Raw genomic sequence first — 17,166 nt, forward strand, 5'->3', positions numbered from 1 at the left:
ACCTGCATAATAAAATCGCACTTGCAAATATTTTTCTGACACGGCTTTAATTAACAAAAGCTACAACAAAAGGGCAGACATGGTCGTATAATTAACATTATAATTTTATTTGTATTTGGGTAATGACTGAGAAAAACGCTATTAAAAATTATATTACAAAGCATGAAGTTGACTTGGTTAACTTCTGCTGTATGTCAACCAGTAGTAAATAATACTAATAACAATATTAAGTGTATTTTTATAATAAACCACTGCATTCTTCAAAACAGGAGAAAGTTCACACAAACCATCTAGGCACAGGTAAAAAAAAAACCCTTTCAAATGCTCCCAGGTTTCAACCTAATACATGTTAAATGTGGGATATGAATGTCATAAATAAATAAATTGATAGAAGCTCTGAATGTTAAGCACCTGATTCTCATAACATGATTTCTGTTTTAGTGGCCCATTACTAGGAGAAAAAAAATCTCTGCAAGAATATAACATGTGCTAGGGTGTCCCTGTAATCAGGCCCTCCAACTGACCACTGATTAAGATTTATAACAAATTACTACTCTACCTATGAAAAGTTTATCCCGTTTTTATGCTTCCTCTGTGTACATCCGTATGCTGCACAAGCAGGCATGTTTGAAAATATAAGTGAGATTAAATAAAAATGCTACCAATTTTTAGGAACGACAACGTAGATGCAACAGCTCATAGGTTGCTTGCTTTGTTTTGAGTATACGGGGATGACGACTGCGCGGGGCAGGGAAAACTCAGATTGACCTAATTGGTTTCAGCGTTTTGACGTCACTTCATCTTTTCTCTATTAAACCTCCTTGGCGGCAACCGTACTTCTTACACGTTACTTGCATCTCCCTCCTACATGTTACTTGCATCTCCCTCCTCCCTCTGACGCAACTCCTTCGTCTTGATGTGACCCACCCCTCTGGTGCAACTTCGTTCTCAATCTAACTCCTTGCTTCATTCCCCCCTCGGTCCCGCCTCCTCTCCCTCTGACGCAGATTCCTGTTTCCGGCGGGGCGGGACCCGGCAGAGGGGAAGCTCTGGGGCAGCCGTGCCGTAGGCAAGCTGGATAAATTATTGGTGCTGTTGGCGACTTTAAGACAAGTTTGAAGGTAAGATTGGGGAAGGTTTGAGAGGGTAGGAGAGAAGCCGGACTGAGAGGCGAGGGGGAGCTATCCTGGACTGGGAAGAATGGAAGAGAGAGTGAGAGATGCCAGATCACCGGGGGGGGGGGGGGGGGGGGGGGGGGGAGGGGAGGGGAGGGGGGGGGGGGTAGGTAGGGTAGAGAGAGAAGAGAAGAGGGTCCTTGAACGCCTGTCAAATGCGGTGTGTGTTGGTATTTCTACTGTAGGAATTGAGGGAGTCTGGAGATGGGGGAGGAGTGTTAGAGGACTTGCAGTGAGGAAAGAGAGTGGTACCCAGAGTCTTGAGGAAGCTGTGGCCCAAGGTGCCACCGTTTACACCTGCTCAATTAGCAGATGCAGAAGTGGAAATAGGTTTGTAAAATTTAAGTGGCCATCGAAAACTTTTAAGATTCTGGGAAGTTTATTACTTTCTTCTGATTTTTCTGTTTGCTCGTTGGTTATTGTTGCCATTTTGCTTTTTGTTTTGTTTGACCTTGTGTTTTGGTTTTATACTCTTAGTATAGTAGGAAAAAGGAACATAATAGTGCACAGAAGAATATAGGAGAAAAGAAAGTAATTCTAAATGCATAGTTTTCTGCAGCCCACATAAGGGGGGACCAACAAAAAACATTAGAGGAGAAAATCACAGAAGGAAAAAAAATCATTCTGTAAAATTCTTTACTATCTGGATTGTGATTTAGCAAAAAGAAAGCAAAAATAACATTAATGATCCATGTACAGGGGGGAATCAAAGCCAGGAGCCTTAAGCTGGAAAAAAGCCATACTGCAAATCTGCCCACAAAAGGGAACTTAAATTTAAAATATAACAGATCTGATTCCGTATTTAAACCAATAGCTAAAGCTGCTCTGTTAGTGAGATTATTAGTTTTTGCTTTTTTAAAACCATAATCTCCCATTAAAACCAAGAGATCAATTACTGCTTTCTTTCTTTTCTTGTTCCCATCGGCAAATAAAACCTTCTCAAGATCACAATCTCTTCAGGTTTTCCAATTTTCAACATATCTCTCATCCTCCTCGATCTATTTGCTGCTTTTGACACTGTCGATCATGATTTACTTCTTGCCACACTGTCCTCGTTTGGGTTCCGGGGCTCTGTCCTCTCCTGGTTCTCCTCCTATCTCTCCCACCGCACCTTCAGAGTGCACTCTCATGGATCTTCATCCACCCCCATCCCGCTATCTGTTGGAGTTCCCCAGGGATCTGTCCTTGGTCCCCTTCTCTTTTCAATCTACACCTCTTCCCTAGGCTCCCTGATCTCATCTCATGGTTTTCAGTATCATCTTTATGCTGACGACACACAGCTTTATCTATCCACACCTGACATCACAGCGGGGACCCAGACCAAGGTATCGGCCTGCTTATCCGACATTGCTGCCTGGATGTCCAACTGCCACCTGAAGCTGAACATGTCCAAGACCGAGCTCATCGTCTTTCCACCTAAACCCACCTCTCCTCTTCCCCCACTCTCTATCTCAGTTGATACCACCCTCATCCTCCCCGTCTCATCTGCCCGCAACCTCGGGGTCATCTTCGACTCCTCCCTCTCCTTCACAGCGCATATCCAGCAGACTGCCAAGACCTGTCGCTTCTTCCTCTTTAACATCAGCAAAATTCGCCCTTTCCTTTCTGAGCACACCACCCGAACTCTCGTCCACGCTCTCATTACCTCTCGCCTTGACTACTGCAACCTACTCCTTACTGGCCTCCCACTTAGCCATCTATCCCCCCTTCAATCCGTTCAGAACTCTGCCGCACGTCTTATATTCCGCCAGAACCGATATACTCATATCACCCCTCTCCTCAGGTCACTTCACTGGCTTCCGATCAGATACCGTATACAGTTCAAGCTTCTCCTCCTTACCTACAAATGCATTCAGTCTGCTGCTCCTCACTACCCTAATCTCCCCCTACTTTCCCGCCCGTAACCTCCCCTCGCAGGACAAATCCCTCCTCTCAATACCCTTCTCCACCACCGCCAACTCCAGGCTCCGCTCATTCTGCCTCGCCTCACCCTATGCCTGGAACAAACTTCCTGAACCCCTACGCCAAGCCCCCTCCCTACCCATCTTCAAATCTTTGCTCAAAGCTCACCTCTTCAATGCTGCCTTCGGCACCTAACCTTCTGGAAATCTAGACTGCCCCACTTTGTCTGTACACTTGTCTTTTAGATTGTAAGCTCGTTGAGCAGGGACTGTCCTTCTATGTTAAATTGTACAGCGCTGCGTAACCCTAGTAGCGCTTTAGAAATGTTAAGTAGTAGTAGTAAATACATAAGCCACAGTTCGTAGTTCAGAAGTCTCAAGTTCTACTTGTTCTCAAAGACCTTCCCATCTAAAATCTAAAGCCAAGCTATCCTTGGTAAAGTCCACTGTGGTTTCGTCAAACCTAGCCATCAGTGTTCACAAGTTCCTGAATAGATTCTCCAGGTCTCTTAGTCTGTCAGTATGCTCACTACCTTGTGAACTTGCAAGTCCTGGTAATTGAAGAGCAGCTTCAATTTGAAAAATACCCTCCAGAATATCCTGCAGGTCCATCTTCTTTCCTCCAGACTTTCCGTTTCCAGCTCAGGATAACCATCCAGAAAGAAACCAAAGCATTAGATAAACATCTACCTTGGATCCTTGGTGTATCTGCCTGATGTCAGACTTTCCAGACTGCTTACTTGTAGTCCCTATGTTGGTAACTCTGCGGATGCAGTCAGAGCCCAGAATGCCTCTCTGTACCAGCCACCTTGCTCTTCCATATTCAACATTCTGATACTGGGAAAGCTATGATGGTGACAGGGGGTGTGGCTGCTGGAGCTCAATAATGTCTCCGGTTCTGTCAAGACATACGCCACTTCTTCCTCACTTGAGGTTAATGCTGGGTGTCCTAGGGATCAGTTGAAAATACACTGGTCCCCAGATCTTGGAAGCCTGAATAGCTCTATCTCTGGAGAGGATCCAGTAAAAAAAAAAAAAAAGTACAGAGAACTTAAATTTACAAGCTGAGCAATAGCAGCCACACACATGCCTTTTCATGAAACCATCTTGGATCACCCCTAAGATTTTAAAATATATTTCCTCTCCTGAGTGAGAGAGGGTCCTGAAATGGTGCAAGAAGCAGCTTAGAAATGTGTGAGGGGTGCAGAATGGGGAGGTGTTTGTGAAGGTATGTTGAGTTGGGGGTGGGTGCGAGGGAGGGAATATTTTTGAGAAAAAGTGACTAGATGGGGGATGTGGATAAGAAGGGTGGAGACCAATGTTGTGTCTTAGCAACTAGAGAGCAGGGGTTGGTTTGTTTGCCGCCTCCCCCAAATGAAAAAAGGTATGTGGCTACCTCCCCTCACTTTTATTCCCCCAGTCTGTTCTGATCATGAAATAGTCCTTCCTTCCTTTTCCTCAGATCCTGGAATCTCACCTTCAGTCCTCTCTCTCTAATCCTTCCGTCCTCTCTTCTGTTGCTCCAGCTCTGATTTTCTGTCTTACTTCTCTCCCAAACCATTCTCTTTCACTTCAGTTGCTAAGATGGCCAGTGGTGATACTTAAGATTCTGCTTCCCTGCCCAAAAAAGAGGCCCAAATTAGGTGGACACAAACATGGATGGATGACAAAATGTTATAATTAAATATACAATTTATTTGGCAGGAAAAAGATGCAAAATTCAGACTGCTGTAGTTAGTAACTTTCAAAAATTGCTCACTAGTATCTGTAAGTGTGAAACTGCATTTAGCTGTTGTTTTAAAACGTTTAGAGAGGTCTGATCTGGAGCACCGCTTTTCTCTACCGTAATATAGAAGTTTGATATTTTTAAGAGAACTCCCTATGATACAGTTGGATCTTCCTGGAGTATTTGCAACCTAAAACCCATTTTTGGTTTGCCTATAAATGGAATGCTTTTCTTGTGTGCCTTGGTTTGCATTTATTTGTTTTGGAACTGATCTGTCACTTGATATTTTACTTGGCTTTCTTTAATCCCTTTGTAACTCTTAACCAACCATTTTGGGTTATCATGAATAGTTGTCTGTAAGCTGCAGATTTGGCCATTTCATTTTTTTACAGTCTTAAGGGCTAGATTTATTAAAACGTATTGCCACATAATGTACAATAATGCATATTTGTGAGCAGTTATTTACTGTAGCTACAATTTAGCATATTAGTAAATAGATCCCATTGCATAAAACTGTATCAGCCTGTATTAATGTTTTAACACTCTTAGGGCTAAATTTATTTACGTGCACTACTGCATTAGTGCATTTTGCTATATTAACTCTTTATGTGCTATTTTAATACAATTTAAGGCAAGCCTTGGTTTAAAAAAAAAAATCAAACATCATTATTCTTAATGGAGCCTATTTACTAAGCATATAATTTGCATTAACGTATGTTGATTTGTTAACAAGTGTTAGTAAATTTAGTCTGAAGATTATAAGCCCTCTGGGGGCAGAGAAGTGCTTATTGTACCAGCATCTAACTCACCCTGTGCTATCACAGAAAAGGTGTGAGCTAAATTTGAATGACCTTTGAACCAGTTTCTTATCCATGCAGGATTTCTGTTATTACATGATGATATGATTTCATTAAGAATGTTTGAGGGACCTTCTCAAAAAGGTTTTGGCAACTTAAGAGAACTCACTTTAGTGAGAAATGATTTCTCTTTTCAGAAGCCATGTTGACACTAACACATTTACCCATGTGACTAATGAGTTCATTTTTTTATTATAGTCTACCAATTTGGTAGTAACTGAAGTTACTTAGTTCTGAAGTCTTTTTAAGATGCTGTTACATTGTCAAGCCTTTAATCACATGCATCCTCTTTCTAACCTCTCTGTGTGCCACACCATTGTTCCTTGCACTGCTATTTAATATTGCTTCCTGGTCCTGGTGATTTGATGCTATTTTAATTTCACTTAGTTCTAAGAATCAGTTTTCCATATTGTTCCCTAAAGAGAATAAAAATGTTGTCATACACCCAGGGTCCTTTTAAGTAAAGACCTGTCACGGTTGGCGAAGGTGAACAAAGTTGCTTCTATCTGTGTGATGTAAGCGCAGCACAGGTCCTCCTCGATGGTTGCTGACAGAACCGCCTGACACAGTCTGGGAGCTGGAGAAGACAGAGCTGGACTCTGACTGTCTGAAGCGTAGGACTAGGCAGTGCCTAGCAGACTGTATGGAGCTCGATTGGAACAGTCTAGAGGTTGGCTCTTAAAAGAGCCACTGTGCAGTTCTTAGCAGCAAAGGTCCCCGCTTGTAGCGGTAGGTGCCAGAACTAGGATTCTAACACTGGCTGGTTCCCAATACTTAGACAGGACTGGGACTGTTAAGTGGTTGACTCTTAAAAGATTCCTTGGTAGAAGGAGGACAGGAAGACACACAGGACCAGAGAAGATGGAAACAGGATGGAGCAGGAAGGCAGGAACACTGGGATGGGCAGGGCTGGAAGCAGGAACAAGCAAGGCAACAAACACTGAAGCAAGCGTAACTCTAGAAGCCTGTTGCCAAAGCACTGATGGAGTGTAGAGCACTTCCTTAAATATCCCTTAGCCAGGAAGTGAGATCATCTTTCAGTGCCCCATCTAGGGCTTTAAAAAGGGAAATGCAACAACCAGGAAATAAAGATTCTCAAGACTAGGCATGGAATTCTGGTTTTCTGAACCAGGTGAGGGGTATGACAGACCCATGCAGAGAATTCATTCAGCTTCTCTTCTACGGCATTGTCTTTCCTGAGTGCACCTTTTAGACAATGATCATTCAATGGCCTCTAACTCTTCAGCAAACTTTCTACTTTGAATTATTTTTAGCCTCAATTTTACTTGAAAGCAAATGAATTTCTGTTCATGTTCATGCTTCCTCCCTTCCCTAAAATAGTTTTGAAATGGCTGACCCTAACTCCACCATCATCATTTTGTGGTGGTAGATATTAGAATTTTTTTTTTTTATTTAGTTTTTAAAGATGTTTAATTTGGGGGTGCACAAAAAGAGAAAATTTCACTAGGAGCAGTGTCTTTTCTTTGGGAATTACATTGGCTACAAGTAAAATGATAACGTCCTTTAACATCTGGGTATGGTTATATAGAGTGATATCAAGAAAAGTTGGAGTAACATAGTAGATGACGGCAGAAAAAGACCTGCACGGTCCATCCAGTCTGCCCAACAAGATAACTCATATGTGCTACTTTTTGTGTATACCCTACTTTGATTTGTACCTGTGCTCTTCAGGGCACAGACCGTATAGGTCTGTCCAGCACTATCCCCGCCTCCCAACCACCAGCCCCACCTCCGGCTCTGCCACCCGATCTCGACTAATCTCCTGAGGATCCATTCCTTCTGCACAGGATTCCTTTATGCTTATCCCACGCATGTTTGAATTCCGTTTTCATTTTGATTACTTTGTTTAATTTTCTTCAAAGAGATTTCTTGCCAAACTTCAATATAAAAATTATAGATTATTTTTTCTTGTAATTTTAAGCATAGTAATATTCCATAGTTTTTGCTATATTATAAATATACTTGCTGCTATGTACAAAGCAAAAGAATAAGGGGTCCTTTTATCAAGCCACACTAGAAAGTGGCCGGTGCTGCAGTTAGTGTGTGGGCTTGCAGCATGCTCCGGTCACTTTCTAGTGCAGCTGAAAAATGGCTGCGATTGGGGGTTTTAAAAAATGACAATGTGTTAATTTCCAATTAGTGTATGACCATTACCACCAGGTGCCCTTACTGTCACCTGTTTAAGAGGTGGTAAGGGCTTTCACCCTACTCCTGTGATAATTGGGTAGCACAAGGTAATGTGCCCGCGCTACCTGATTCGCACAGACATGCCTCCTGCGGCAAAAAAATAAAAAATATTTTTTACTGCGGAAGTAGCACATGCTGGCCAAACTACTGCTGGACCCCTCAGTGCATCTCATGGTAGTACTCTTTTACTGCAAGGTAGGCCTGTGGTAGTAAAAGGGCTCCTAAATATATATATGCAACCCCACAAATATTCTTCCTTAAAAAATGATATAACTTTTTCCTATCGCAGCCATATGGCTCTTTGTAAAACTCATTGGAATGCAAAATTTTGTTTCATCTTAGCTCAACAAAAAAAACTTCTTTTGGGCAATGTTGTTCAAAGTACAATGAATGCAACAATTAACGTTTTTATCCCAATAACTTTATTGCTCCACAAGTCAATCCACTTTCCTTTTTAGTAAAACTAAATTTTTGAAAAATGAATGTCGCTCATGTGAGTGTCGTTAGTCCTGCACAGCTAAAAAGGTGTTCAACAATCGCATCAGCAGGAAGTGGATTACATTTCTTCAAATTAGGCCAGGCTGCAATATTACTTGTCTTCTGACTGGTTCTGCAGGTATTGATCAAGAGAATCTAAAACACTCAACTTCCTCATAGCAAAGAATGCTTTATCATTATCATCTGCATTAGAAGTAGTGCAGTCTAATTCATCACTTGCGTCTTTATTATCGTCATGCTGTCCAAGTACAGAGAGGGCTTTCACAAAATTGCAATCATTGTCTGTTCTAACAATTTTTCGTCTAATGGCACACTGTTTGAATACCTTCGAGAACTGATGCAAGATTGTCAAATATGTGGGAACCCTTCAGTCTTAAGGCCAGAAAATCAGACTTCTTCTCTAAAGACTCTGTCAATCCAGTGAACAGTTGCCCTAATGTAAAATTTCCCATGGGATAACCAGCAGTCTGTTGTGGTAGAGACAGTCTGTTCACCAAAAATTGCATGCAGCTTCAGCTTCGTCTCCACTTCCTAGTGACCCAACTCATCACTATGTTTGGCTGGAGACTAGTAACCAGTTCAGCAAACACGGGCAACTGTTCTCATAGGCTATATTCATTGAACAGTAATTTAAGATGACATGATCCACAGTTTGTGTGATGAGGTTTGCAATAGCAAAATCCTGTTCCAGGTTTTGTTGCTTCATTTGGTGTACTGAGAAATCGTCATTTATGTCTCAGTTCTGCTTTTACTTTAAACTGCAAGCATCAGATGTAACTGAGTTAAAGTAGTAAAAACTGGTGAAATTACTTTGGTAAAAGTAGGAATATATTTTGTGTACTTCATTACAAGTAAAAGTGACAAAACCTTTTTTCTTAAGTACTATACAAACTTCTTTTGGGAAATTGTCCATTAAACTCAATAATTCATGTCCAATATTATGTACTGTATAGTACTAAAAAACTGAAGTATGCCAGAATCATCCTTATAAATAGCCAGCCAGTGAAACTCCAGCCAGACCATTGGTTTCACACTCGAACTGGGCTTCCTCAGGGAGCAAGTCTAAACAAGCAAATAAAAATGTCCAACATTTTTAAGGAAGTAAAATGTATTCTTTTATTCTCAAATTACTTTGCAGTATCCAAGCGCCAATTGATAAAAATGCCATCAAATGCCTATTAGTTAAAATGGGATCCAATCAAAAACAAGGAATTGATTTAAAGAAGCAGTTGCCACTCTCTCTGAATGGTGGTAACTTTTTTTTTTTTAATTTAAAATATACGCACATTTTTATGGAGTGTTACAAGTGAAAGGCGTTGTTTAACAGACTAGGCACTTAGGGGCTGATTCTCAGAGCTGGGGGCAAAAGCCCACATTGCAACAGCAACATAAAAAATAGCAAAGTAATTCTTGAAGGAAATCATATGCAAATGTTATGCACGGTTAATGCACACTATTAAACTGAAAGTAGGGGGAAGAATGTGCCTGACGTGTGCACATAAGTTTTGCAGTAAGTGTGGCTTTTGTGTACTTGCACTTCCGGTTTTGCCTTGGCATATGCACACAGACACCTGTTTTTCTAGGCTTAAATATGAGCCTTTCAAAAAATTTTTCAGTGTGAAAAATTGACTAGAAATCTCAAAACTCTTATGCTGCCCCTGACCTGGCAAAAACGTTTCACTGTTATAGGCCAAAATTTCCTTCTTTGCATTGCAAAGAAATACTTACTGATCTCATCAACATCCATTTAAATATATTTCATACAATTTGTGGCCATCTTTGGGGCACATATTAACACCCATGCTGGAGCCCTCTGAGCATTCGGCACACAATAATGTGCACGCAAACCCGGTGTTAACGCTGGCGTTGGTTTTGAGCATCAGCTTCTTAGCTCTTTACAGCCTTTCTTGTGGTGCCATCTTATTCAAGGATCCGTCTCGTATGCAGGATCTTTAACTGTGTGAATCCTGTACTTTTGAATGCAGTTCTGCATCAGATTTGGTATTAAGGCCTGGATCTTTACGCGGGCAACTAGCTAGTTTAAACAGCTCAACTATACTGGCTATTTGAATAAGTTGGATGTGTGTGTGTGTGTTTGGGGCGTGTTCTGCCATTTCAGTTTTTTTTGAAAGCGCCAAACCCCTCCGAGAAAAACTGCACTGGCTCCCAATCAAAGAACGTATTGTTTTCAAAATCTGCACCCTGGTTCATAAAATTATCTACAGCGAAGCCCCGGGATACATGACAGACCTCATAGACCTACCAACCAGAAACACAACAGGATCAACACGAACATACCTAAATGTCCACTACCCAAGCTGCAAAGAACTCAAATACAAATCAACCTATGCATCCAGCTTTTCCTTCGTAAGCACACAACTATGGAACGCATTACCAAAAGCTGTGAAAACAACTTATGATCACCTAAACTCCCGGAAATTATTAAAAACTAACCTGTTCAAAAAGGCATACCCTACTGACCCAACTTAAATGCCTGTACCCTGCAACACAACTAAACCAAAGCTCGTAATGGACATATAATATTTATTTATTTATTGCATTTGTATCCCACATTTTCCCACCTATTTGCAGTCTCAATGTGGCTTACATAGTATTGTTAACATAGTTAATCCAGTATATCAGGTATAATTAGTATTGTGTAGAGATTAAGGGAAGAAAGGAGAGGAAGGGATACGATTCCCTAATGTGTCTGTACACACGAACCTTATTCTACCACAACATTACTGTATTTGTTCATACCGGAATTGGCGAACGCCTTTACGGTACTATGTAAGCGACATTGAGCCTGCGTAGGTGGGAAAATGTGGGATACAAATGTAATAAATAAAATAAATGTGTATTTCCTAGGAGTGTAGGATAGATAGAATATAGAATTGGTGAAGAGGGGGGTGGGGGGGGGGGTTTCGTTTGTCTCCTTAGGGGCAGGGGCAGCATTAAATATACTTGATTTTTTAAAAACACTTTGATCTTGTCATAACCCAAATTATTATTATAGCTGCATGATACTATAATAGGAGTTACCATTGAGGAAGAGGATTTGAGGGTGTGGGGGGTGTGTGTGTCATGGACAATATGTTGAAATCTGCTCAGTGTACAGCATCAACCAAAAAAGCAAACCATGTTAGGAAAGGAATAGAAAATAAAACATATAATGCTTCCGCATCTTGAGTATTGTTTGCAATTCTAGATCACTGCATCTCAGATGTAGCGGTGCTGGAAAAGATAGAAAGAAGGGCGACCAAGATGATTAAGGAGATGCCATGATAGAGGTCTGTAAAATCCTGAATGGGAGTGGAGTGGGTAAACGTGAATTTGATTATTTACTAAAAAGTACAAAGACTTGGGGGACACTCTATGAAGTTACATAGTAGCACTGTTAAAACCAAATGGTAGAAAATATTTTTCCACTCAGCATAGTTGAACTCTGGAACTCACTGCTGGGTTTAAAAAGGTTTGGACAAATTCCTGGAGGAAAAGTCCATAAACTGTTAAGGTATACCTGGGAAAAGTCACTGCTTATCCTTGAGATTACCTAGTATGGAATCTTGCTTTTTTTGGGACTCTGCCAGATACGTGTGACCTGAACTGGCCAGTTTTGGAAATAGACTGGGCATCTATCTAGCCCAGTATCCTATCAGTCTTTCAAGGTTTTTCTGCAGTTTCTCACAATCTGCATTTGATTTAACAGCTTTGAAAAAATATCATCCTCAAATTTGATCACTTCACTCATTAGTCCCATATTTAACCAATTCCCAATCTACAACAGAACATTGTTTCCTGTCCCATGGCTTTTGTATAGAGCTATAGTGTGCTTATAAATATTTGCTTCCTTTTCATCAAAGCAGATTAATCCGGAGACAAGTGTATTATGACTGTCTACCTGCAGGTGGAGATAGAGGAAAATACCGTCTGACCAGGCTGTTCACCGTCAGTTCAGTATTGTCCTCTATCTCAGCAGATGAATAGATGGTGCCCCAGTAGCTTCTGGATTCTTCTGCTAATGGCCCCACTCCTGGTTCACTAGTTCAGTTGAGCCTGGGGGGTATTTAGGCTTGTGCTGGTGCCAGTTCTCTCCCCCCCCCCCTCTAGCCGCAGATCTCTCCATCCTCATAATTTGAAGGAAAAAAAAAGGAGGCTTTGCCTTCAGGTCATACTTCTTGATGGTGTGAGCGGCTTTCCTGAGGGGGTTGAGTAGTGCAAAAATCCAGCAATTTTCCTCAGGCAGCACAGCAGTGAGTTTTCAGGCATGGACTTTCACTGGAGTGAGTACACCTTTAAATTTTTTATTGATATTGGGTTTTAGTTGTGGTTTGGTATTGACTTTCATTTTCTTGCCTGCAGTGCTCGTTTTCGGTGGTTCCTGGTGTGTGCAGCATTTTAGGAGCATCGAAGCACAGCAGGGTGAATTCTGCACCTGTTTTTCTGTGGTGGTTGTGGAAAGCCCTGTCAATTCCTGCCTGGGTCTTGGTGCAGTTCAGTCACCTCATGAGTGCAGGGTTGTTGGTGCCTGCAGCACTGGTGGCCATTTTTGATTCCTGCAGGGCAGAGGCTTCGCCTTTGCTAGTTCCCTCTTGGATTTCCCTCACATGGAGGTTTCAAGGCTTATGTGCTCTGCACTCTCTGCGGACGGGGGAGCTCAAGAACCATTTTCTCCTGAGTTTTGTTGCTCCTCCACCAAGCTTTTTTTTTTTTTTTTTTTTTTGTTAAAGTGGACTCGGGCTGCAAGGAGCTTTAGCCAGGACTCCAGTGTCCGTTATGCAGTCTGCCAAGAGGAAGCGTTTGGAATCCCTTCTAGAGATGGCTGCCACATCTCATCCTTCCCTGAGCCCTTCAGAAGGAGGAGCGTCTTCTGCTTCCCTGCAGTCTTTGCTGCCTGAGGGGTTGGAGGAAGGGGGGAAGTTACTTCTGGATCAGGCTGGCGCTCCTACAGCTGTCAGGATGTTCCATAAGGAGGAACTCCCTGCTTTTATCACTAAGGCATTGGAGGTATTGAATATCTCTTCTCTTAGTTGGCCTCAGCTGCCAATCCTATGATGGCTAGCACCAGGTGGCCCTCTAAGGCATTTTCAGTCCACGAGTCTGTGCAAGAGTTAATCTTGGCTCAATGGGTCACTCTAGACGCAAGCCTAAGAGTGTCTAGGGCCATAGCACACCTGTATTCCATCTCTCCTGAGCAATTGGAGAAGTTTCAATTGCCCAAACTGGACACCTTGATTGCAGGTGTTTCCAAGAAAACTACGCTTCCCGTGGAAGGTGGGATTACTTTTAAGGATATCCAAGATAAGGAAGCTGAAGTCTGGATAGGGCTGGCTTGTCTTGAATTCAAAAGGCGGAGGATTTCCTGGTGGCTTTGGACTCCAAGGCCGTTCAGGATTTTCCTTTGATGGAAATGGGCCTGGCCTGACCTATTTGGCTGATTCCTTGTATGACGGTCCAGGCGACCACTATCAGATGGCCTTGGCAGTAATGACCAGGTGTTTGTTGTGGCTTCACCACTGGGTGATGGATGCTGCTTCCAAACAGCACCTGACTAAGCTGTCCTTTAAAGGTAACCTTCTGTTTGGAGAGGACCTGGAGAAGTTAAGGACTTGGGTGACTCTCTAAGTCGCGGCTTCTTCCTGAAGAGGAGCCTAAAGGCACCGTTCGGTCTTCCCAGTCACACCTTAAAGACTACAAGAGGTATAGGCCTGGATGCTCCCTGGCCTACCAGAGGCCGAGATACCAACAGAAGCAGTCCTTTTGTTCAGATAAGCGCTGCTCCGCTCAGTCTGTTCAACTCTCCCCAGCCTCCTGTTTTTCAGAATGATGGGTTTCTGGACAGCTTTTCCTCCTGTTTGGGGGTCGCCTTGGCGGTTTTTGTGAAGAGTGGGCCAAGATCATGTCGGATCAATGTGTGCTGGATATTATCAGAGAAGGCTACAGGTCAGAGTTCAACTCTCTATTCGCAGATTTTTTCTTGGAGTCCCTGTGCAAGTCTTCGCTCAAACAACGTGTGGTGCTTTCCATCTTGCAGGTGTTGCAGGAGCTAGGGGTGGTGGTTCCGGTTCCCGCTCCCGAGCAAGGCACATTACTCCATTTACTTTGTGGTCCCGAAAAAGGGGGCCACTTTCATGCTGGTTCTCGATTTTTAAAGTGGATCATCAGGTTTCTGCGGGTCAAGCATTTCTGCAAGGAGAATGTGTATTCTGCCATAGAGGCAGTTCTGCCTGGGGGGTTCCTCACATCCTTGGATCTCAAGGAAGCTTACTTCCATGTTCCTATTTGGTCTCCTCACCTGTAGTTCCTTCAATCTGGGAAGGCACTTTCAATTTCAAGCCCTACCGTTCGTCCTCTCTACAGCTCCATGGACCTTCTCCAAGGTTATGGTGGTGATGGCAGCCTTTCTCCACAGGAGAAGGGATCAAGGTACACCCTTATTTGGACAATTGGCTGATCAAGGTATCCTCCCCTCAGGAAAGAGTGCAAGTAACCTTTCAGATTATTTCTCTTCTGCAGTCTCTAGGTTGGCTTATCAGTTTTGTCAAGAGCCGGGACCTCTGCAGGGACGGGCTCCGGTCTCGGGTTCAAATCTGCGAACATCGGATTATGTCCAAGTCCTGGGCTCTGTAGTGGCAATGTTGGAAGTGGTGTCCTGGGCCAGGGCACACATGAGGCTTCTGCAGTTCTCCCTTCTGTTGCAGTGATCTCTGATGTCCCAGGATTAACAGTGTCATCTTCACTGTCTACTGTAGGCAAAGATGGTGACTGCAGACTGCCCATCTTTGCTGGGGAATTCTTTTGGGGTCCCCCTAATGGACAGTAGTGGTCATAGATGCCAGCCTGTCAGGTTGAGGGGTGCATTGCCAATAGTGCTATGCTCAGAGGTGGAAGTGCAGTGGCCGATCAATCGGCTGGAAGGCTCTGCAGGCCTTTCAGGAGGCTCTCCAGGGGCAACTGGTCAGTGAGACTTTGTGACAGCGGTCTCCTACATCAGCAGGAAAGGGGGGATGCACAGCCTTCAGCTGGTGATTGAAACATGGCTCCTGCTTCAGTGGGCAGAGCACCACGTTCCCATTCTCTCAGCAGCGCCACATTCCCATTCTCTCCAGAGTCCTAAACATCCAGACAGACTTCCTGGGCAGATAATCTGTGGACCCAGGGGAATTGGAGCGATCTTAGAGAGTGTTTAACTTCTAGTTGACAGGTGGGGACTCCTACTCTGGATCTCATGGCCTCGCATCACAAAGCAAAGGTGCCTCAGTTCTTCGGCAGAAGAAGGGAGTTAGGATCCAAAGGGATTGATGCACATTTCAGCACTGTCTGGAATCGGACCTGCTGTACATTCACAGGATCCTTCTCCAGCCAGGTCAGGTGATCTTGATAGCCCTGGACTGTCTGCACAGGCCGTGGAGTTTCTAGTAACAAGTTAGCTAGCTTTAGTACTGGAGGGAGATGATAGTGGAGGAAAAAAACAGATTTATGCACAAGAGCAATCTAGGTTAATAGCATGAAAAAAATATCCAAGATGTAGCAAGAAGGGGGGAATCTATTCGTAAAGCTGAACACAAGGGGGGGGGGGGGGAATTCATCAAGCATCATTAGGGCCTTAACACGCGTTAAAGGCTATGAAGCCCTTTTAATATCTATAGGCTTCTTAGCATTTAGCATGCATTAAGGTCCTAACACCCACACGAAGGCCGTAATGCTGTTTGATGAATTCCCTCCACAGTGCACTTGAACATGACAGCTGTTAATTTTCTTATTGAAAATGACTCTTGTATGGGTGTCTTTCTGATTCTACAGTTTTTTGTATTTACTAAGTAGAACTGAATGAGAAAACAGGATCTTAATAATCTTGAAAGAAATTATTTTGAAACACTTTTTTTTTTTTTTTTTTAAAGCATTGTTTTACAGTGGGATAACATTGTACTTTCTGTTTTTGTTTTTATAGAGTTGAAAAAGGATCTGTTGATCTGGAACAATGAATGAACAGTCACAAGCAATGCAAGCTCCTCCAGTCCCTCAGTTTCAGCTACAGGTATTTTGTTCTAATAGAAATTAAGGGATGCATATACTGAAGTGTATTAACGTGTTATTAGTAAATAGGTCCTGTTGCATAAAATGGAACCTGTGGTAACTAATATTTATTTTATTTATTTATTTAGAGTTTGCTCACACGTTTTTTCAGTAGTAGCTCAAGGTGAGTTACATTCAGGTACACTGGATATTTCTCTGTCCCAGGAGGGCTCACAATCTAAGTTTGTACCTGAGGCAATGGAGGGTGAAGTGACTTACCCAAGATCACAAGGAGCAGCAGCAGTGGGATTTGAACCGGCCACCTCTGGATACAAGACCGGTGCTCTAACCACTAGGCCACTCCTCCACTCCCTGTTCTAGAAAGTGTATTAATACATGTTAAATGTGGTAGTACTTTTTAGTAAATCTAGCCCCAAGATTAAGGTGGATTAAAGAATTGTATATTTGACCCTCTAACATTGTCTGACTCTCCCAAGCAGAATCTGATTTCTTGCATAAAAAAAGATGTACTTATGTATTGTAGCTATATTGAAAATATTGCACAAGTGCTATTAGAAAATAAAATGTTGAGAGTCCAATAAATGGTATCAGGCGAGTTACCACCCGCCAATTCCTCCAAAGACAATTCCCACCAAGAACCTTTCCTCCTCCAGTCATTTCCTACCCTTCCTAGCATTATTTTTTTACCGACCGTAGCTTCTTTCTTATATTGGGTCCCATAAGTCCTGGCGGTGCTTTTTGTTTTTCTTTTTTTACGTTTTCTG

At 42.7% G+C, this 17,166-nt stretch overlaps 1 protein-coding gene across 1 annotated transcript in view; it reads left to right on the plus strand.

Annotated features, from left to right (window-relative positions):
• The first annotated feature begins 1,001 nt into the window (after nucleotides 1-1,001).
• Nucleotides 1,002-17,166, plus strand: part of NEK7 (NIMA related kinase 7) — a 132,197-nt gene continuing 116,032 nt past the window's right edge. Inside the window, exons 1-2 of the mRNA XM_030206054.1 lie at nucleotides 1,002-1,121; nucleotides 16,317-16,403. Of these exons, the coding sequence (XP_030061914.1) occupies nucleotides 16,347-16,403 (57 nt within the window). The 5' untranslated portion in view covers nucleotides 1,002-1,121; nucleotides 16,317-16,346. The remainder of the gene's footprint in view (nucleotides 1,122-16,316; nucleotides 16,404-17,166) is intronic.

Source organism: Microcaecilia unicolor, chromosome 6 (assembly GCF_901765095.1).
Source record: "Microcaecilia unicolor chromosome 6, aMicUni1.1, whole genome shotgun sequence".
Classification (NCBI taxonomy): Eukaryota; Metazoa; Chordata; class Amphibia; order Gymnophiona; family Siphonopidae; genus Microcaecilia; species Microcaecilia unicolor.